This window comes from Polypterus senegalus, chromosome 3, assembly GCF_016835505.1.
Source record: "Polypterus senegalus isolate Bchr_013 chromosome 3, ASM1683550v1, whole genome shotgun sequence".
Classification (NCBI taxonomy): Eukaryota; Metazoa; Chordata; class Cladistia; order Polypteriformes; family Polypteridae; genus Polypterus; species Polypterus senegalus.
The window spans coordinates 187780649-187804605 of NC_053156.1; the positions used below are offsets into that span (position 1 = coordinate 187780649).

The 23957-nt window shown below is 38.0% G+C and overlaps 1 protein-coding gene across 3 annotated transcripts in view; it reads right to left on the reverse strand.

Annotated features, from left to right (window-relative positions):
* LOC120525748 (microtubule-associated protein RP/EB family member 3-like) overlaps positions 1-23957 on the reverse strand; it is a 242037-nt gene that overhangs the window by 38593 nt on the left and 179487 nt on the right. For all 3 annotated transcript variants that reach the window (XM_039748317.1, XM_039748315.1, XM_039748316.1), the window contains one exon: positions 18804-18931. In XM_039748317.1, the coding sequence (XP_039604251.1) occupies positions 18804-18924 (121 nt within the window). In that variant the 5' untranslated portion in view covers positions 18925-18931. The remainder of the gene's footprint in view (positions 1-18803; positions 18932-23957) is intronic.

Here is a 23957-nt window from a genome sequence, read left to right on the forward strand (position 1 = left end):
TTTCAGTGAACTAAACTAAACACGTTTAAGGATCTGTCTTAGAGCAAATACAATTGCATTTTCACAATCATCATAAGTTAAATTTTCGGCTGGCTGTTGTCACACACACATTACATGAGTTTATTAGAGGCTCTGCTCAGTAGGTAAAATGAGGGACCGTTTTGGGCAAGTCACAGGCAGTAACCTCTCTTTCTTCTTTCATCCCAGAGTGGAGCACAAGCCTACAGAAAAGTGACCTCACTTTAAGCATGCTTTGGAATTCCCACCTTTTACTGTCTCAACCATACAAAAGAACAGAGTCAGCTGTAACTCAGTTTTCATTTCTGGACCTGAACCTACAGAAAGCATTTACTTGAAGCCTTTTTACTAAACTAAAATGCAGGGCTCTTTGATTTTTATTTTACGCATTTACTAGCATCACAGCTATTAAACAGGGTGCTCAAGTAAGTCCCCAACCATTTTATATTACCCTTGACTAGTTTTGCCTTCACACCATTTAAATGGAGCATAAAACCTGTTTCACTTATTTTGTATAAAAGCTCAGTTTCAATTTTTTTCCACTCAGGTGACACAGATTTGATCTATTCTGAGAAACTGAAATATTAAAAAAACCTGCAGACTTCACAGTATAGGTATTTGTGTAATTCTATAACTGTCATACAGCTCAATTGACAAACCACTGTTTTGCATAAAACCCATTCAAAGCTCTTCTCTACCTGTCCTAGCATATTATATGTCCACTTTACACCCAATATAGCTAAGATAAAAACCAGCCTCCTCAGACTTTTGACTGGATTAGGCTTTGTGGGGTCTTCAAAGACGGAGGACGGGTCTGAGCTTCAACCATTATATGGTCTCCATCCAGCTATACTGAGGGAACCACAGAAAACTACAATGTAATGTCAAAGTTTAGAAGCCTAGACTGAGTGGTCAATGTTCAAGAACAACAAATAGACTGAGCAGATAATGACAGAATGCAAAAGGTGAACGTATAAGTGATTTGTCAATAAACAACATTCTAGTAAGAGAATCTCTTATCAGTGCTATATATGTATATGTATGATATGTAAATTGTCAAGAAAATGCAAACATGCGTAACATTTTTTAATTGTGATCTGCTGTACGTAAGGCATTTCAAGAAAATGTTTTGTTAAAAAGTGCATTTTAACTTCCAGCTTCTGAATTATATGCAATATATGAAAAGAACACTTGAAGCTCGATGCAACCGGCATCAAACCAAAAGTGGCCTGGAACTGGAGTGCAGTTTGTGCTGTTGAGTAAATATGACTTTCACTCTGGGCACAAGGTGTGAAATACTGGGGTTCTGTGATTCCCTTATAAATCCAGTGGAACCCCTGAAAGCCTGAAAATCAAAATTGAATCAGTGTCCCTAAAAAAGAAAAATATAAACAGGTTATAGTATCAGAAATACCCATTATCTATCAAAATATATGTGAGCAAACAGAGTACAGAGAGCTAGTTACAGAAATTGTTTTGTTTGGGAGCAGTGTGATGCTAGTCGCGTCTAATTCCTAGTTTGCATCCATTTAAAAAAACAAGCAAAATAACTAGCCTCATCACTCTCTTAGACAGCAGTGTTGCTGTTATTGAGATGAACTTGTTGCTGTGCTACTAAGAGGACTTCACCTCACAGAGTCATCATTAGTGACTAGTGTGGTGAAAAGATGCGTCCTTTAAACAGAGCTGCAGTTATTAGGAAAATAATCAGAATAGAGCTGTCATAATCTTTTCACAGACCGCATCTAAATGTGTATGTGTGATGAAAAAATGGCTTTTCTGTCTGATGCTTCAGTGGTTTTTATTTTGAAGACTGTATTAAATGATTCATCCACTTGACATACTGTATGAATATCCTATCTGATAACATTCTCCATACCCACTGTATACCTAAAGGCAGGAATTGCTCTAAAGCAGGAATATTTTCCTCATGGACAATTGTGTATAGCATGTTAAAGAGTAAGCAGCTCCATTAGACCTAATAATAATATTATTACTACTTTTTATTTGACTGATGCCTTTATCCAAGTTGACTTGCACCCTTTGGGATTAAATTAGTTACAATACTTTTCTTTTCCAGTTGGAACACAGGCAGGTAAAGTGACTTGCTCATGGTCACAGTGTTAGTAGCAGGATTTGAACCCACAACCTCAAGTTTTGATTTCCAAAGTCCAAAAGCTTAACAACTACAACACACTGCCTGCCAATAATATCAGCCAGGTACTACAGCTAATTAAAGTATAATTAGTGTTAAACATCTACCCATGATTCAGGTTTATTGTATCCTCACCAAAGTATGCAAAGAAGGCAATATCACCATTCATTTTTTCCAGCAGGAGACTGACTATGGTGAACTTTTTTTTAAAAAAAACAAAAAACAAATAGGACTGGAATGTCTCTACTTGCTTTAATCCACAGGGCTTCCACAACCGCTTGCCTCCTTCTAACCCACACTGGCTCTAGCTTGATTCTACACGGTTTTCTCATTCTCCCCTTTAACTTGACCAATTCCTTGATTTGTTCTTCTCTCCTTTCATTTTTTTTCCTCCCCTCAAACTGACTTACTCTGAACTTTAATAATTTTGTGAGTGTAGGTGGCTTCTGAGCAATCTGCGCAACGTTAATGAAGGATGGCTCAACAGATTGGTCTCAGGCCTGTGTAAACCACAGCCCTATGATGCATTCTGCAAAAGCTTCCTTAAACCTGAATGCACCTACACACATAAGGTCTGTGCCACACTATTTTAACCAATATAATGTAGTGCTGGGCGGTATACCTGTTCATACCAAAAAATGTTTTTTACTTTTGTTATGATATGGATTTTTCTTATACCAGAACGTCGGTTTAAATAGCCTAAACAACGTTCATAACGTGGCACAGCGGGAAACTGTTTAAGGGGGGGACCTTTATCACTGCTGCACCGGTAAACAGGCATACAATGGAGTACATTCATTAGTGGAGGTATTAAGCGGTGAAAATGGACAGAGAACATTCCTAAACGGAAGCTGTAGCAGACCATAAAGTTGAACATAATGACACAGAAGAACTTTTTTAACGAAAAAAAGTGTGGTGTCTGTTGTCTGGAGATACTTTGGTTTTAAAATGTCAGATGTGGACCATTATGTTAAGATGTGTGAATACTGTTTCTATACTACTGGATAATACTTTAAGCCAAGTTGTACTTGTTTTATTATTTTTTTTCAATACTGTGTAATGTACCTGGTTACTGTGTAATAGTGTGATGATACCGGTCCCTTACAGACTCCCTCTTCCTACATGGGAGTCTGTTGAACCAACACAGTCAAAAGTTATGACCGAAATGAGCTGGGAAATCTCACTGAAACCAGGGGATGGTGGAAAGTGCTCAAGTGCTTTTGTTAAAAACAGCCAAAAGTAAAACTAAAAGTGTCCATTGTGCAGTACCCAAATAAACAGCAAATCCATAAAACCAGTGAAACGTGGGGATAAAATCCATAATAAATAAATCTGTTAAAATAGAGGTTAAAATTCAGTCTCTCTCCTCACGCGATCTCAGCCCACCACCTTCTGTTTCCCTACATGCTTAATCAGTGGGGTGAACCAGTCCCTAGATCACATCAGCCTGCGCTCCCTCACGGAGCCCCAGCTCATGCTGCCTTCACCTTCCTGGTGTCTGGATTGTCTCCCAAGACTGCCTTTTCCCTTCTTTAACCTACTTGTGTTCTCTCTTTTCATTTTTCCTTCCCCCTATCCTGCTGGCCCATGAGTTTACGTCTCCGTGGGCGCAGTGCCTTATTCACATGCCACAGTAAGCCGATGAAACAATTGAGAACGATCGGGTGCGACTCACCCCAATCACCACATCTGCTCCCACCGTCGTGCAATCATACCCATGGAGACAGACACGGTGAACTGGATTTAAAAACAGACCTTTTTTTTTAAAGCCGTGGACCCACTATAACACAAACAGCATTATAAATGCAAGTTGCAGTTTAATTATTTATGTATATAGCTTAGCTTGAAGCAAGGTCCATATTAATGCAATTTGCCTTAATGACGGTTCAGTTGGTAAAGATGTCATCACCATGCTGCACTTGTTTCATTTTATTTTGGTGAATACTGTGTAATGTACCTGGCCTTGAAGTTTTGAAGTAATAGTACTATTACTGGAAGTTGCACTATTATTTATTTTATTGTTATTATTTATTAGTTAAAATATTATGCAGTTTAATTATGGTAAAGTTGTTTATAAAGTCACTTTAACATGTCAGTGGGCAGAGAGTGTTAACATTAACAGAAAGTGTAGTTGGTTTACAAAAAATATTTACTATTTATTCCTTTTCTAAGACATGTTCAGTGCAATACAACTTTTGACAAGCGCCTCTGGATATTTTACTAAGTCTAGATGCCTCTTTGGATGGTTGACAATATGTTGTCAAAATTTTAGTTTTTATGTTGTTTGCAAAATTTGTTCAATAAAAAGGGTCTATATTTTGACTGCAACTGTCATGCAATGTGATTCCTTCTCTTCAAAAGTGCCACCTCCTTGAAAACTATCAGTTTATGGGGCTATGCAAACCTGTATTAATACTTGTGTGCACATTAAAATGTTTTTTTGTACAATGTACAATTCTCATGACAGTGGAATAGGTTATTCTTAGCCAGTCTACTGCAGTAATTGCAGTGGAAAATGTGGTTAACATCCACTCATGCATGGGAAAAAAATACCGTTAAATACCGTGAAACCGGTACAATTTTGAAAAATACCATGATATAGAATTTTGGTCATGTCGCCCAGCACTAATATAATGCACCTGCACTGATCCACATAGGACTCGGAAACGCTCCACCACAAAAACACTCATCATATTAACATGCTGCAGAAAATTAACAGTTTAAAAGCAAGAAAGACTAAACAATGTACAACTGAAACTCTTCCACGTAAGAAAAGAATTGCTGCTGAGACTTTGCTAGGATTTGAACGTAGATCTTTAGCGGAAGTATGCTATTTTAACCTTTCTCTAGTTTATCTGACTTCAGACTAATGCAGCCACATTACTGAAAAATCCTGAAATAGTTTGATTGTGTGCAGTTTGCTGAATGCAGCACACCACAAAATAAAATTGCATTCCACATTTATTTTAAATGGCTGCATCTGTGCATGTCTGGTACTAAATTAATAAAATGACAGAAGGAGGAACTAAGAGAAACTCTTAGGAGTAATGAAAACTAGGTATAAGTATTCCATAACATTTCTAGAAACTACATCACATATTAGATAATCATTAGATATCTAGCTAATTTAATAGTGTGCAGTGCTTATCACATGCATTGAGGGATGCATGAATCAAGACAAAGCAGGAATTGCCAGGCACCAGAACAAAGTTAACATTGTCAGATTACATCCAGCCTGCTTGAACTAAACACAAATTAATCCAGTATTCTACAAGCATGTGACAGACTTGAGAAGGCAATAATTCATAGAAAAAACACAGAAAAACATGACAAGTCACCAGGGGCCTCATGTATAACGCACTATAACATGGCGTAAGCACAAAAGCCGAAATGTGTTTACGCACAGAAAAATCCAGATGCAGGAATCTGTGCGTACTCCAACTTCCACGTCCTTCCGTTACATAAATCCCGATCAGCGTGAAAACTAACGCTCGTGCACGCGCATTATGTAACGCCCCAAATCCTCCCAGAATTACGCCTATTTGAATATGCAAATCAATATAAATCGCCCTTAAGCGCAGCCTTCTGTGAAAAGACAATGGGAAAAGCACGGGGAAAATATAAGAATTTCAGCGAATACCAAGTGGAGGCAAAGGAAAAACATACTATTTGTTCAAATAAACCGTGGTATAATCAACAAAATGAAGTTGATCGAGTGACATAGCGTGTTGGAGAAACTTGAAAGCTCACATTCACAAAATCGCACAGTGCCGGAAATAAAAAAGAAGTCACATATCAAAGTTGCTGTGAAAAGAAGAGTTGTAAGCCCAGTGTCATATGAAAGTTTATTAGGGTACAGAGAAAAAAGGCACACGGTGGGGAAAAAGCACGAAATGTCAACTTTAATCTCGAATTTTCCACTTTAATCACGTAGTTTATTTTGTCATTTAGTAGAACATTATAAACTTCATCTTAAAATCGTTTAATTAACCAGTTTCTCAAAATTACATCGTAATTAAAGTAGCACGTTAAATGCTTTGTTTTGTATTTGATCTTCTACTCGTATGTGATCTATGTGTGTGAATCACTACTTGCTTCTTAAACTGGCTCTCTTCCTCCAACTGGACACAGAGTCCATTACATTTGTGATATTACAGCTCTCTGAATAACTAAAATACTGAGATGTATACGTGATGTCATTTTCATGATGATAGGAGCTAAAGCACATTATTAAACATGTGTTTCATGAGCCTCGTGCTCATGACAAGCATTTATCTTTTGTCGAAATTTGTCGCTGCGTTTTTAGCTGTGTTGTTATTTTCTCTTTCTGTTTTATATTCAATATATATTGGCATGGCCGCCCCATGAGTCCTTGCTTTTCTTTCCCCAAGTAACCGATCACCATACAATCAGCTCTGTAATAGACGTTAAGCCATCTGTAAGCTTAGCGCCGATTCTTCAAAACGTTTAAAGAACATTGAAATATCTTCGTAGTACATGTTTAATTATTCTATCCTTCACGACACTCCCAGTGAAGAATATAGATTATTTAAATGAAGTTAAAGTTTTATGTGTATAATTTAACAAACATATTTTGCTGCATTTCACCTTAAAAATGATATGTCATCATATGTAAATACGCGCTTTATAAAGTGGCCCAGGTTGTGAGATATTATAACTGTAGTGCAAGTTTACAGTGGGGTGATTGTACTTATAAGTACAAACCGTTCTACAAGGAGCAATTGATTGAGTGCATTTAAAGTTCTTGGGATTAAACTGTTTCTGAACCGCGAGGTCCGTACAGGAAAGGCTTTAAAACATTTTGCAGTGGCTGAGACAGCGTGTCCTTAAAGCTGTATACCGATAATTCTCTTTCCGATCAGCTGCTGCTGTGATTCACACTCAGATACAGTGATATAAATACTCAGAGTCGTGCAGTGAGAGTAATATGGAAAAAGATGATCCGCTGTGGCAACTCCTAACGGGAGGAGCTGAAAGAAGAAGAAGAAGAAGAAGAAGGAGAAGTGAGAGTAACAACGTTAAAGCAGTTATGGTATTTGGAATACTATGGCTGTTCCCTGGACCATTATATTGTTACGAGTTAATTACAATCAGATGCATTACACTAATAAACAATATGCGGTTAGTTTCTGTGTATTTATAAAGCGCGTCATGAAAATAATGAGTAATCACACAGAACAGTAGCATTGCTTTGGCGCTGGGTGCCGCCAGTTTGCAAAACCGAGCGGAGAACTTGCGTACGACAAGGCATGAGGTACCGTGGAAAAGTGCGTGGCTTTACGCCAAGTGTAGGTTTTATACATCGCGATTTGAACGTGGAAAAGTTCTTACGCAACATTTCTGTGCGTACGCACCGTTTATACATGAGGCCCCAGGACTGTCAAGTGCTTGAGCAAGGTCAAGGTATTAGTGCATCTGTTTATTAATTTAATAATAGAAATGCATTATGTGTGTATAATAAAATGAAAACAATTAACTACAATAAACTCCACCATGGCTAGGTTGATAAACAATAATGTAAATAAACCAAATTTAAATCTAAACCAAGGAAGTCCAAAAAATGCATTGATTTGGAGGTTTTTCCTTGCCACAGTCAATTAAAAAAGTCAATAAATTGCAAACAGGCCAGAAAATTGAGACAAACTGATGAATATGCACAAGCTGGACTGCAAAAAAAACAAAATCTTGCTGTACTTCTTTATATGCCTTGCAAATTGTCTATCAATCACTCAGAAAATGTAAACAATGCAGGAAGCACTTTAAAGCAGAGAAGCTTTTATTTGTTACACCACTATATGATTATCACCTTTTCCACCCTTTCACACCTACACAGTACTGTATTTAATTTTTGGAAAATGTCCAGAATTAAAACACTTGGAGAACTGCAAATAGATGTCTTTGTATCTTTTGAACAATTGCACTTCAAATTTGACATCCCATCAACATAGCTTTTCCATTACTTTCAAATTAGTAACTTTGATAAAAGGAACCTGCCCAAATTTCCTCACCTCCCACCTTTCCAATTCAAGAAGAAATCTTGATCAGTCAAGACTCAGACAGCATCTCAATAATATATAAAACATTTTAAAGTTCCTTACTTTTAAAGATCTCAGTGTACGGTGGGGAAAGGATCTTTCACTTGACATCTCAGAAAATGAGACACACAAAGCATTCAATCACTCAACTAAAAATCTTTTATCGATCACTTTTATCTTGTTTAAAATGGTTCAAAATGTATCCACACCAAGGTTCAACCTGTGAATGTTGCAATCTAACACCATCCTCACTGGACTACATGTTTTAGGCCATGCATCAAATTAATATAATGCTGGACAAACATCTCTGAATGCCTATCAGACAGCCTTGGTGTCACAATCACTTCTAACCCATTAACAGCTGTGTTTGGTATACTCCCAGATGGGTTTAAAGTGGAGAAGGACAAGCTGATTGTAATTACTTTTTTTTTCGGATGCTCCTGTGAAGGGCTGTCACAATGGATCATCTTTTTTCCATATGTTCCTGTCCTCTGCATCTTGCTCTGTTACACCAATCACCTTCATGTCCTCTCTCACCACATCCATAAACCTTCTTTTAGGCCTTCCTCTTTTCCTCTTGCCTGGCAGCTCTATCCTTAGCATCCTTTTCCCAATATACTCAGCATCTCTCCTCTGCACATGTCCAAACCAACACAATCTTACCTCTCTGACTTTGTCTCCAACCGAACAACATGAGCTGACCCTCTAATGTACTCGTTCCTAACCCTATCCATCCTCGTCACACCCAATGGAAATCTTAGCATCTTTATCTCTGCCACCTCCAGCTCCGTCTCCTGTTTTCTGGTCAATGCCACTGTCTCCAACCCATATAACATAGCTGGTCTCAAAACTGTCCTGAAGCCATTCCCTTTCACTCTTGCTGATACCCTTCTGTCACAAATTACTCCTGACACTCTTATTCAACCATTCTACTCTACCTGCTCTCTATTTTTTTTTACCTCTCTTCCAAAATCCCCATTACTCTGTACTGTTGATCCCAAATATTTAAGCTTATTCACCTTCACCAACCGTACTCCCTGTATCCTCACCATTTCACTGACCTCCCTCTCACTTACACACATGCACTCTGTCTTGGTCCTACTGACCTTCATTCCTCTCCTCTCTAGAGTATATCTCCACCTCTCCAGAGTCTCCTCAACCTGCCCCCTACTTACAGATCACAATGTCATCAGCAAACATCATAGACCACGGGGACTCCTGTCTAATCTCGTCTGTCAACCTGTCCATCATCACTGCAGATTGGCTCAGAGTCGATCCCTGATATCATCCCACCTCCAACTTGAATGCATCTGTCAATCTTCCCACAGACCTCACCACTGTCACACTTCCCTTGTACATATCCTGTACAACTCTTACATACTTCTCTGCCACTTCCTACTTCCTCATACAATACCACAACTCCTTATGAGGCACCCTGTCATATGCTTTCTCCAGGTCCTTAAAGATGCAATGCAGGTCCTTCTGGCCTTCTCTATATTTCTCCATTAACATCCTAAGAGCAAACATCGCCTCTGTGATGCTCTTTCATGACATAAAACTATACTGCTGCTCACTAATCATCACCTCCCTTCTCAACCTAGCTTTACCCCTTCACATAACTTCATGCTGTGTTTCATCAATTTTATCCCCCTGTAGTTACTACAGCTTTGCATATCCCCCTTATTCTTAAAAATCGGTACCAGTACACTTCTCCACTCTTCAGGCATCCTCTCGCTTTCTAAGATTCCATTAAACAGTGTGGTTAAAAACTCCACTGCCACCTCTCCTAAACACCTCCACTGCCTATACCATATTAACAGCATGTAAGCTTATCTTACTCAACTGAAAGAATCCCAGCTGTTATAAGTCATGTTCTATACTATTTGAAATTGGAAAAAAATCAAATTCTCACTTACAGAATATGTTCAAAACTTTCTTAAAATATGTCAAAAAAAATGTCAAAAAAATAGAATAAGCATTTTTATTGGGCACAAGGATATTCTCCCTTCTTTGCTGTTTTTAAAGATTTGCCCTTGTTGTTGGTTCTCTGAGGTGGGGGCTGAATTCTGGTTTGTTAAGTTTGACTCGATTACATGTAATGGTACTGTCTTTGTTGTATACCGTATATACTTGCGTTTAAGTTCTCCTGCGGACAAGTTGGGGCTTGATTTTACTGTATGATTTCCGGTATTCTATAATGTCTGTTGTACAAGTCAAATGTGGAAAACTCATACTATTGGTCCAAGAGATGATGATATGCTAATGTCCACCTGAGAGAGTGAGGGAGCACACTGCCTTTTTTTTTTCTATGTATTGTGCCTACATGATCACACTGTAATACCTGAACTATTCCAAAGTGACATTTGCACTGTTTTGTGTATTTCACACCGTCATACACCTTTATCATAAAAGCATCCCTTATCTACGATGGAGTGTTGGATCAGAAGAAAATATGAAGTTGGTTTTAAATTAAAAGTCATTGAAGTGGTGAAAGAAATTGGTAACTGCACTGCTGCAACAAAATTCAATGTGTCTGAGAAACTGGTGTGAGATTGGAGGAAGCAAGAAGATAAAAAAAAAATTGAAAAAAATCTAAGTATTGTATTGTTGGACGGCTGTACAAGTCGGTGTCTGATTTTATGATCGATTTTTCGGGTTTCAAGACCTGACTTGTACGCGAGTACATATGGTAAGTTTGACTTGATTGTATGGAATGTTATTTTCTTCAAATAAAATCAAGAATAAGATCTTTATATAGACAACGTCTTTGCATCCTATGAACAATTACATTCCAAATTTAACATTCCAGCTACACATTTCTTTCACTATCTTAAGAACAGAAACTTTGTTAAACAAAACCTTCCATATTTTCCTCATCTTGCACCCTCATCCATGCTGGAAAAAATATTGCTCAATCTCAAGGACTTAGACTCCATCTCCACAATATATAAAATCATTTTACAATCATTCCCTTTCAAAGATCCAAAAAGACACTGGGAAAAAGATCTTTCAATTAATATATCAGAAAAGGAGTGGAAAGTAGCAATGCAGAGAATTCATTCGAGCTCCATATGCGCAAAGCATACAATTATCCAACTCAAAATTATATATCGAGCACATCTGTCTCGACTAAAACTCTCCAAAATGTTTCCAGGGCATGATCCAACCTGCAAATGTTGCAACCAAATCCCAGTCTCACTAGGTCACATGTTCTGGTCCTGCACCAAATTAACATTATTCTGAACAAACATTTTTAATTACCTTTCAGATAGCCTTGGACTCACAATCCCTCCTAACCCATTAACAGCTGTGTTTGGTGTTCTTCCAGATGGGTTTAAAGCAGAGAAAGACAAACAAATTGTGATTGCATTCACTACACTTTTGGCACGCAGACTTATTCTCATAAACTGGAAGAACCCAAACTCTCCTCTTTTAAGTCAGTGGGAAACCGATGTGTTATATTATTTGAAGATGGAAAAAATCAAATACTCAGTTAGAGGATCCGTACAGACTTTTTTCAAAACATGGCAGGATCTAATCAGTAATATTTTAAAATAAGTTCATAAAGCACAGAGAATTTATTAATTTAGGTATGTTTACAAGCCTTAAATTTAACGCCGTTTGGCTTGCTCTCACTCTCTCAGGGGTGGGGATCGATCTGTTCTTAACTTAATTTTTCTCTTTGTAAAAACTTGATTGCTTTGTATGGATTGTAATAAAATTAATAAAAAATTAAAAAAAATAAAATCAAGAATAAAAAAAATGTGAAAATTTACAGAAGGCAAAGCAATGCAAATTCCATATCCTACATTCCTTGCATAGAAAAGAGAAGGAAAGGAGAGGGTGGGAGCATGCACTGATTACAACACGTTGCTGCACCACCACACGACAAACCACCCGGAATGGAACCAGAGAAGAGAGCAGAGAAAAATGCCAAATAAACATTAATCCACCCGGTTACTGAACCCACTTAATCAAATTCAGGGTAGTAAAGACCCATTTAGAATTATTCTTATATAAGACATTCATTCTGTTTTGTGAAGGGGAGAATTAATGTGCTAGATACTTTTGGAAACCCTGCCATGGGGGATGCACAAACCAGTGTGTTTCTTCGTGCTGGTCCCAAGCCCGGATAAATGGGGAGGGTCACGCCAGGAAGGGCATCCGGTGTAAAATTTTGCCAAATCAATATGCGGACAACAATACAGAATTCCATACCGGATTGGTTGAGCCCCGGGTTAACGATCGCCACCAGTACTGTTAGTCAACAGGGTGCTGGTAGAAATTGGGCTACTGTTGGCCAAAGAAAAAGCTGAAAAAGAGAGGGAAGATGTGTCCGGAGATAGGAAGAGAGGAGGAACGTAAAGAGAGTGGAACTGAGGGTAGGAACTTTGAATGTTAGCAGTATGACTAGTAAGGAGAGAGAGTTAGCAAATATGATGGAGAGAAGGAAGGTTGATATATTGTGTGAGCAAGACACTAAATGGAAGGGGAGTAAGGCCAGGTGGATTGGAGGTGGATTCAAATTGTTCTACGGTGTGTATGGGAGGGGTTATTCTGAAGGAACAGTATGTCCAGAGTGTTTTGGAAGTGAAAAGAGTGTCAGACAGAGTAATGATTATGAAGCTGGAAATTGGAGGTGTGATAATGAATGGTGTTAGTGCATATGCTCCGAAAATTGGGAGTGCGATTGATGAGAAAGATGATTTCTGGAGTGAGATGGATGAAGTGATGAACAGTGTACCCAAGGGACAGGAAGTGGTGATTGGAGCGGATTTCAATGGACATGTTGGTGAAAGGAAAAGAGGAGACAAAGATGTGATGGGTAGGTATGGTGTCAAGGAGAGAAATGAAGAAGGTCAGATGATAGTAGATTTTGCCAAATGGATGGACATGGCCTGCGGTGGATTGGCACCCTGCCCGGGATTGGTTCCTGCCTTGTGCCCTGCGTTGGCTGGGATTGGCTCCAGCAGACCCCCGTGACCCTGTGTTCGGATTCAGCGGGTTGGAAAATGGATGGATGGATGGATGGACATGGCTGTGGTGAAAACATATTTTAAGAGGAGGGAGGAACATAGGGTGACAAACAACAGAGGAGGAAGATGCAAACAAGTAGATTATATCCTATGCAGAAGAGTCAATCTGAAGGAGATTGAAGACTGCAAAGTGGTGACAGGGGAAAGTGTAGTTAAGCAGCATAGGATGGTGGTCTATAGGATGACGTTGGGCATCAAGAAGAGGAAGAGAGTGAGGGCAGAGCCAAGGATCAAATGGTGGAAGATGAAAAAGGAAGACTGGAAGGCTGAGTTTAGGGAAGAGGTCAGACAGGCACTAGGTAGCAGTAAAGAGTTACCAGACAGTTGGTCAACTACAGCAGATGTAGTAAGGGTGACAGCAAGAAGAGTGCTTGGCATGACATCTGGACAGAGAAAGGAGGAAAAGGAAACCTGGTGGTGGAATGGGGAAGTACAGGAGAGTATACAGAGGAAGAGGATGGTGAAGAAGAAGTGGTATAGTCAGAGAGATGTATAGACAAGAGTACTGGGAAATAAGGCGTAAGGTGAAGAGAGAGCTGGTGAAGGCTAAAGAAAAGGCGTATGATGAGATGTATGAGAGGTTGGACACTAAGGAGGGAGAAAAGGACCTGTACAGATTTGATAGACAGAGGGACCGAGCTAGAAAACATGTGCAGCAGGTTAAGGTGATAAAGGATAAAGATGGAAACGTACTCATAAGCGAGGAGAGTGTGTTGAGCAGATGGAAAAAGTACTTTGAGAGGCTGATGCATGAAGAGAACGAGAGAGAGAGAAGACTGGATGATGTGGAGATAGTAAATCAGGAAGTGCAATGGATTAGCAAGGAGGAAGTAAGGACAGCTATGAAAAGGGTGAAAAATGGAAAGGCCGTTGATCCAGATGACACAGCTGTGGAAGCATGGAGGTCTTTAGGAGAGATGGTAGAGGAGTTTTTAACCAGATTGTTTAATATAATCTTGCAAAGTGAGAGGATACCTGAGGAGTGGAGAAGAAGTGTACTGGTGCCGATATTTAAGAATAAGGGGGATGTGCAGAACTATAGTAACTACTGGGGAATAAAATTGATGAGCCAAAGTATGAAGTTATGGGAAAGATTAGTGGAAGCTAGGTTAAGAAGTGAGGTGATGATTAGTGAGCAGCAGTATGGTTTCATACCAAGTAAGAGCACCACAGATGCAATGTTTGCTCTGAGGATGTTGATGGAGAAGTATATAGAATGCCAGAAGGAGTTGCATTGCATCTTTGTGGACCTGGAGAAAGCATATGACAGGGTGACCTGAGAGGAGTTGTGGTATTGTATGTGAAAGTCGGGAGTAGCAGAGAAATATGTAAGAGTTGTAAAGGTTATGTACGAGGGAAGCGTGACAGTTGTGAGGTCTGCAGTAGGAGTGGCTGATGCATTCAAGTTGGAGGTGGGATTACATCAGGGATCGACTCTGAGCCTTTTATTTGCAATAGTGATGGACAGGTTGACAGACGAGATTAGACAGGAGTCCCCGTGGACTATGATGTTTGCTGATGACATTGTGATCTGTAACGATAGTAGGGAGCAGGTTGTGGAGACCCTGGGGAGGTGGAGATATGCTCTGGAGAGGAGAGGAATGAAGGTCAGTCCTACAAGACAGAATGCATGTGAGTATATGAGAGGGAGGTAAGTGGAATGGTGAGGATGCAAGGAGTAGAGCTGGCAAAGGTGGATGAGTTTAAATGCTTGGGATCACTCTGACCATGACAGCCAAGTCAGAAGTGTTCTTTCTTTTTAATTTTCTTCTCTGTTCATACAAAACTGTGTGTGTATATTTATTTATTTACTTACTTACAGTATATATCTACTTATTTATGCATTTATTTATTTATTTAAAGAGCCTCTGTAAAATGCCACATTTCCTCTGGAGACAAATACAGATCAATCAATTGATCTATTTTATTTCTTTTAAACATAGTAGTAAACAGTTGCTTGTAATAGGAGGTTACCTATAATCCATAATGTTTTGAGATAAGTAACATGTTTTAATTGCTTTGGATACTCACACATTGAGATGCCATTGCTTCACCTTTAGCAAACTGCAGACATTTAATAAACTTAATTATAGCTGATAGAAATTTTCTTGCTGTGGGCAGTGAGTCTCTCTCTTTCTCTAAAGTAACCATAATACATATAAAAATTAGCTTTTGGAATGTCTGACCTTGTAATGAACTGTACAGGGTGGGCCATTTATATGGATACACCTTAATAAAATGGGAATGGTTGGTGATATTAACTTCCTGTTTGTGGCACATTAGTATATGTGAGGAGGGAAACTTTTCAAGATGGGTGGTGATCATGGTGGCCATTCTATAGTCGGCCATTTTGGATCCAACTTCTGTTTATTCAATAGGAAGAGGGTCATGTGACACATCAGACTTATTGGGAATTTCACAAGAAAAAAAATGGTGTGCTTGGTTTTAATGTAATATAATATCTATATATATCTATCTGTTGCTGGCATATACATATATATATATATATACATATACATATATACACACACACATATACTATGGGGTGCCAAACTGGCAAATAAATTGATTTTGTGAATATATAAAGTCGGCGTCAGAATATATAGTCAAAACTTGAATATATAAAGTTAGCGTCGGTATACATAAAGTCAAAACTTTTTTCTGAATATATAAAGTCAAAACTTGAATATATAAAGTCATCGCTGGAATATATAAAGTGAAAACTTGAATATATAAAGTCAGCGTCAGAATATATAAAGTCAGCGCTAGAATATATAAAGTCAAAACCTGAATATGTAAAGTCAGCGTCGAAATTTATAAAGTCATTCCTGATTATATAAAGTCAACATCGGAGTATATAAACTCATTCCTGAATATATAAAGTCAAAGTAAAAATCTATTGATTGAAATGACTCTGAACTGAACTAAGTGAACAAAAACATATTCAGAAAAATAAATTAAAAAAACACTGTTCGGTTAATGTTTTGAAAATGATGCATGTGCCCTGCCCAGGATTGGTTCCTGCCTTGCGTCCAGTGTTGGCTGGGACTGGCTCCAGCAGACCCCGTGACCCGTGGTCGGATTCAACGGGTTGGGAAATGGATGGATATTCCAGCGCTTACTTTATATATTCCGACGCTGACTTTATATATTCCGAAATATTCCAACGCTGTCTTTATATACTCAGGTTTTGACTTTATATATTTGGGAATGACTTTATATATTCAAGTTTTGACTTTATATATTCAAGTTTTGACTTTACATAGTTAAATGTAGTCATCATTGCATAACTTTTTCTTTACCATAGAAATTTAAAGACTAAAGTCAACTTCCATTCCTAACAAAGATATTTCTGGTGACTAAATAGAACCTACTTATATCCAAATTCGAGCTATTGAGCTGTCGCCTGCCTGCCTGAATAAGTCACCCTCGCTTCACTCTTACTTTTTTACCGTTCATTTAATCATGGCTAGTGGTGGAAAAATTATAAAATGGAAGGAGGATTACACTGAGTATGGCTTTACCAAAACAATTATTGATGGTGAATCGATTATTCATAAAGCTTCAATTGGTGATCTGTTTTTCTGTGTTAACCTCATATTTTTTCATACTTCTTCTCAAACCAAGGGTGTGCGAGGGTAAAATGAATCGGGAAGAGCTGATCAATGTAATCGGTGTACCATGAAATCATGCATTGACATAAGTGCCCCTTTGCTTGTATTGTAAAGTGTGATTAAATGCGTGATTTTTTAACGTGTTATGGAGCACATGCATCGAAGCTTCTCAGCTATGCTTATGCTAAGAAAAGGAAACATTTTAAAAATAACATAACACGATTGTCAATGTGACCTTTTGTAAGTAGTGCCTGGAGGATTCAGTGTGGAGAAACTGTAGAGACAGCATGTGTGTTAACTTGTGGATTTTTCTGTGAGTATTTGGTGGCAGCGTCACAAAGTCGCTTCCGTAACACTGCGTGCGTTAGCTGCGGAGCTCAGCTCAGAGGGAAATGAGGTGAATGGGAGGGGAGATGATGATGTGACTCCCCCACCCGCCTTAACTGTCAATCCCCCACAAACACAGTCTCTCGGAATTTGCATAAGCACAGCCCTTCACGTGCAATTTTAACTTAGTTACAAAGTGATCAAAACTCTCGTTTATATCCTGCGTCCTCTCATTAAACTTGTATCCCGCATTACCCGTGGGCATGTGAAACGCCAGCGGCAGCCTGTCTATGAACTTAATTTAAACTTTAGGTTTACACCTTGCTTTGTTTCCGAAAGTAGCAGCACTCATGAATATGGTTGTATATGTCATTTGTTCGCTTCTTATTGTTTCGCTGCCTTCTGAATTGCATAATGCATGTTTTCTTCAGTGCTTTTCGGAGCTCTTCCTGGTTTTCTACGCACTGCGTTGACAGTCAGTTCACGTGATTACGTGGGAGGCGTGATGATGTCACACGAAACTCCGCCCCCCATGGCTTTCAAGCTCAACTCCATTACAGTAAATGGAGAAAAATAGCTTCCAGTTATGACCATTACACGTAGAATTTCGAAATGAAACCTGCCCAACTTTTGTAAGGAAGCTGTAAGGAATGAGCCTGCCAAATTTCAGTCTTCTACCTACACGGGAACTTGGAGAATTAGTGATGAGTGAGTAAGTGAGTGAGTCAGTCAGTCAGTGAGGGCTTTGCCTTTTATTAGTATAGATTTATATCAAGTATTGTATAATTATTTAGGAGCCCATTTGTTTTTTTATTTCTTATATTAACTTTTTTCACATCAAATATCAGATTTATCAGTACAGGTACTCTATATAGATAAAACAACAAATGTCCAGTGTGTCTGGCATCTGTGAATGGGCTTAATGCTGCCCAGTGTCACAAGAGGGTGGGAGTGTCTAATGAAAAATGGCAACAAGGAGCACGAAAAAGGAAGTAAGGGATAGAATGTCTGAAGAACAATGGCAAAAACAATTACAAGGAAGGACAGATGTAAGGACTATAATGTCCAATGAACAAAGGCAACAAGACGAAGTGAAACAGATGGACTTACCATTGTACTCCAATTTTAAGAAAAAGGTGTTTGACTATGATAGTGTAGTTGCTAGTTTTTACTTTTTAGATTTTGTAGAATTGCCACTACATTACCATTAATGTTGGTTATTTCTTCATTCTTACTTTGAACTGCTTCAAATTGAAGACTTAATTTGTCAGTATGTAGTTACTATTTCCACTACGTACATTTTCAAGATTAGCCACTACATAACCATTAATGTCAGTTATTACTGTGTATAGCACATATATCAGATACAATCATTACTATACTGTAAGTGTTACTGCAATTGTTTATACAGAGGTGGGTAAAAAAAATCTCTTAAAACAGAGTGAACTCAAAATTTGTTCCACAACCCAAAAAAAAATTTTATGAAAAAAACTTTAGCATTGATTTTCTTAGTTAGGTGTTAATGAGTATACAGTTCACTTTGTCTTCTGTAGTTTGTTTAAACAGTAAAATACTATTTATTTTTTCAGTAACATACCTGAACAGAGTTGTTCAATCTTGATGTAACTGAGCTGTAGAGAGTCATTAACCCATGCCAGCATGTCATGACGACTCAGATTCTCAATGGTTACAGATGTGGAATAGACATTTACTGCCATGCCCCAGCTGTGGAATAAAAGATACAACAGTGACTGGGGGTAATCTAAAACCATTCAAAGACAGGGTAAGATCTAAGAAATTACAAAAGTGGCAGAAAACAAAATTTAAATTAAGACCACTTAACATGACAAGCTTAATTCTTTCAACTGAATATGTTCCTCAACAATCTAGGCCATCGCTATTGAGACAAAGTAATAGCTAAATAAAACTGACCATTGTCTTTGTTTTGAAAACTATTGTTAATCAATATGACTAGAAGTTTGGGAAAGTCATTGAGTCAACCAACCATCAGCACTGGAACACACAGTATAAAGACAACATATGGAAGTGGAAAGACAATGCAAATGGTTGCAGAAAATCTAAAATAAAAATTAAGCTTAATCTACATCAGTGAGACAAGATGGATGGAGTCAGAGCAGAGACAAGTGATGACGTATTTTTATTCTTAATGAAAACTAAATTAAAACATGCAGTAACGGAAAAAAGTACCGTATTTTTCGCTCCATAAGACGTACTTTTTTCCCCAAAAGAAGGGTGAAAATGTCTGTGTGTCTTATGGAGCGAATACTACGTCACAGATCGTGATGTGTATTACCTGACAAAAGTCAGCATCCAGGGGTAGAGTGCAACAATCAGCTGTTAATGGCGACAAAACTCACCGTTATGTTACATGCATTCCCTCTCTGCTTGGAGGAATGTTAGACTCATTGAATTGGCATCTAATACTTGTGTGTGCATGAATTACGAAATGTAAACAAAGGCAAGATGGCATCAACATCTCACAAAGGAGCGAAGTGAGTGCAGAAATCAAAATACTCAGACAAAGTTTTGCGCATTATCACTGAGTCGGACTCCGATTTTTCAGAATCTGATTTTGTTGAGAGTGATCAGGAGATCGAGCAAGAGAGTGAGGAACTGGCATCAGCTGATCAGACACCAGCCGATGCCGCCCCAGCTGAGCACATTCACACATTCGTGCAGCCAATGCACCAACGGCAAGGTTTGTGTGGGAGGAATACCCAGACATTGATCTATGGGAGACAAATTGGCTACCGGACTTTACAAGACAGCATGGCTTACTGTTGGACTCGACAGATTAACAGCCGCTGGACAATTTCAGGCTGTTCTTTCCTGAAGCTGCCTTTCAGCTATTGTCAGACGAGACAAACAGGTATGCAGAGCAATTTTTTGAATCGCAGGCTGCACTTGCATCACATTCTTGTTTTTCAAAGTGGAAACCCACAACAAATAGACGAGATGAAGGCCTTTGTGGCATTACAAATATAGATGGGACTAGCTGGCTATATAACTTCAGGAAGCATTGGTCCTAACATGCTTTATCCCCTGGTGGCTTTGGACAGATTATACCGCATGATGATAGGTATGTGTTCCTGCAATGTGATCACAAATTCTGACACTAGCGATGAGGACTTCTTGGGGTTTCCAGAAAACTAGAAGAGTGCTTGAACCTTAAAGTCTCTCCTCATTTGTTAATGACAGTGATGATGGCTCTTAATACCGCTGACTTAATACTGTTGAAATATTATTCTGCTATATTTTGTTAAATATATTAGTACACTGTTTGGTTCAGAAAATTTTTTTTCTTGTTTTCCTCCTCGAAACCAAGGTGCACGTCGTAAGGAGCGAAAAATACGGTACTTTTGCAAATTAAATTATAATTAAAAATAAAAAGGAGAAAATTCTGAAAACAATGAAAAAGAACACAAAAATGAAAATTAATTTTTACTATTATTCAGTAAAATGTTAGAGTCATAATGTTAGCTTTGTTGAGAACATTGATTTGATATGCAAGTACTTCTTGCTCCAGCTATCCAAATCTTGCCATCAGCAGGCATATTCTGTAGTTTTATTAGTCATTTTCAGATATCAGTTTTCCCTTCTAGAACTGAGAACAAATACTGAAACCTTATCACTTGCCAATGAAATATTTTGTACAATTTTAATTGGCCATAACTGAGAAGCAGTCACAGAAGTACCACTAGCAAACAACAGCTTTTACCAAACTCCAGTGAAGTAAAACATTCCACCTGTTACTTTGGATGATAGAGCTAAGTAGTTTTGGAAGTTAGAGCCATGAATGATTTGTCAAGCTCAGACAGACACCTGGACATCAAATCCAGTTAGCAGTTAGACTCTAAAAAAAGAAAGAAAAAATCCAGGGCTGTTATTGTTGTATACCAACCAGCATCTATCACCTGGACTTCTGAAAACAGATGTCTAAGTATTTACTCACTAGTTTTTGCTATCTCTAAATAAATAAATAATTCAAAGTTTGGAAGGCTGATTTTGATGCCCTACTATATTCTTACTATATTTTATAGTAGTATCAACCTATCTTAACAGTGTGCCATGTGCATCACAGTGCAGTGTTTATTCACCATGCTTAGAAAAAATACATTTCCTATTTTTGCAAATATACTGCTTACTTGCTGGTAGTATCATCACAGAAAGATACTGGATCTCCTTTTTACCAAAACATCTGCATAATGCCTCACTGTGACTGTGACAGCTAAGTCAGAACTTTTCTTTCTTTTTATTTTCATGCTTCAAAGTCTTTCTGGTGTGTGTTCAAGCCAAAGTGTGTGTGCATACATTTAATTATTTCACTTGCTTTCTTCCTTATCTACCAATTTATGTATTTATTTACTTAAAAGAGCTTCTGTAAAAAGCCAGTCTTTGGGTCCAGGTGGGGCATCTAACATGCTCAAGATCCAAAGGAAGTGCTGAGAACAAGTTCATTTAAACCTCATTTACTCCTGGAACCAAAAGCATCCAAACTGCTGGTGTCATTACTATTTTAAAAATGGAGGTTTTCAGTATTTTTTCCGTACCGCTATACCACTAAAACTAAAACAAAAAACATTTAATTAATGAAAAAAACAATTTCCTTAACTAAAATAAAAAATGTCTGAAAACTAGAACTAAATGGGGGAAAAAAAGAAAAACAAACAAGCTTTTGTAATTTTAATGTTCACCGTATTAGTCAGTCAGCTTTCCCTTCTAGAACTGAGAGTGAATACCAAAGCCTAATCACTCACCAATGACTTATTCTTCGCATTTCATTGGCTACAGTTGACTGTCAGTCACAGATATCCTGTTAGCAGGAAGATTTCCCCACACTTCAAAGAAAAGGAGCTTGAAAATGCCACATGTTTTGTGGAAGATACAATACAGTGAAGTAGTTTGAAAATTAGAGCCATGTAGAATTTGTCAAGCTTGAATAACTATCCCCATGCTTCAAATTCAGTGATTATTTAAATATGGAAAAAAAATGATATCTTTATATGCAAAGGAATACACAAAGGGAGGAATTTCAGCCTTATTTTGCACAGCTATTGCTTGTTTGCTGGCGGCTTCATTGCAGTGACATATTTAGCCAGATGCCTTGCATGCAATCAATGTTATCGAATAAGCAGACTTTACACATATGCCTTTAGTTTTCATTAGGTTATTTTTCTGATGTTTCAACGTGGGCAGTGCGGAGTCGCAGAGCAAGTTTCTGTCACACTATCGTGATGAACTTCTTTTATATTTAATGCTCCATCAAGAGCAAAAGGTTGGACTGCAATTACCTTAATATATATAAAATACAACAGAATTATAAAGTTTTTAAAAGTGGATCGTGATGTAACCAGGCTATGCTTGGGACCTCATCAGCACTCTTAATTCTGAAGTAGGCAATTCTCCTCAGGGTTTAATTGAACAAGAATAATGCATCAAATATGGTCTACATTGAAATAAACTCCAGTGATGGATCTGTGTGCAATTAACCTTGTTTATGTAACATAGTTGCGCTTGACAAATATCTCATTAATTGAATTCTGCAATCTTGATACATTATGCAAAAAAAAAGTATGCTACATCTAAGTGTTTACTTAGCAGTGTTGCGGAGCTTCCTTATATTTGTGGATGATTGTAACATCAACATTTATATTGCTACATGTAATAATACACAAATTATATTGTTTTTTTCTTGGATTTCTTCTTTTTTTCTGCCTGGTTCTTAATCCAATTTTTGAATATTTACCTATTATTTGGTGTTTAACGTTTGATATTAGATTGCACCCTGTGTTATTAATTTCATATTTAATTCATATTGTATTCCTTTGAATATCTGTTAAGCTCCTGGAGCGTTGGAAAGGCACTATATAAATAAAATGTTACTATCATTACACAGTACCATGAGTTCAGATCTGACTGCTGACCTGGTCAGTGTCTGTATAGAGTTTGCATGTTCTGCCCATCTGTATCTGGACTGAGTGTGTGTATATATGGACTCTCAAATACCACTATATATTTATTACACTATGTGTTGTTAAAATACATCCTCCCAGTTAAGGCTCACAGGAAGCTACCCAAGTCTTACATACTGTGTATTAAGTGAATGACATGTTGCTATAACAGTATTTAATTTAAATAATATGCTTATGGATATGCACTATATTTGGAAAAACTTTAATTTCTATTACTGCAGTTACTGTAATGAACTCTGCTCACTTTCAAAGTATTTCAAAAAATAACTAAAGTTAAGATTTCCTTGAGAAAACATACTTTCAAAGTTTCAAAAATTAATATCAACTAAGAGAGTCAGAGGTCATGGTTCTCTCTTGGAAAAGAGCGGATTGCTCCCTCCTGATGAGGTGGCTGGAGTGTGTTGGCACAACTGCCCTTAGTGAAGATGTTCAAATATCTCGGGATCTTGTTCGTGAATGATGGAAACAGGAAATGTGAGATTGACAAGAAGTGGCAACATCTATCTTGCGGGTGCTGTACAGGTCCATGGTGGTGAAGAGGTTGCTAGGTCTAAAGACAAAGCTCTTGATAAACAGACTGATCGACATCCCTGTACTCACTTATGATGAAGAGGCGTGGGTAATGTCCAAAAGAACAAAATTGTGAGTATAAGTGGCAGAAATTAAGTTTCTTCACAAGGTGGTTGGGCTGACATTTCATGATAGGGTGAGAAGCTCAGCAATTTGGGAAAGCCTCAGAGTAGAAATGTTGCTCCTTC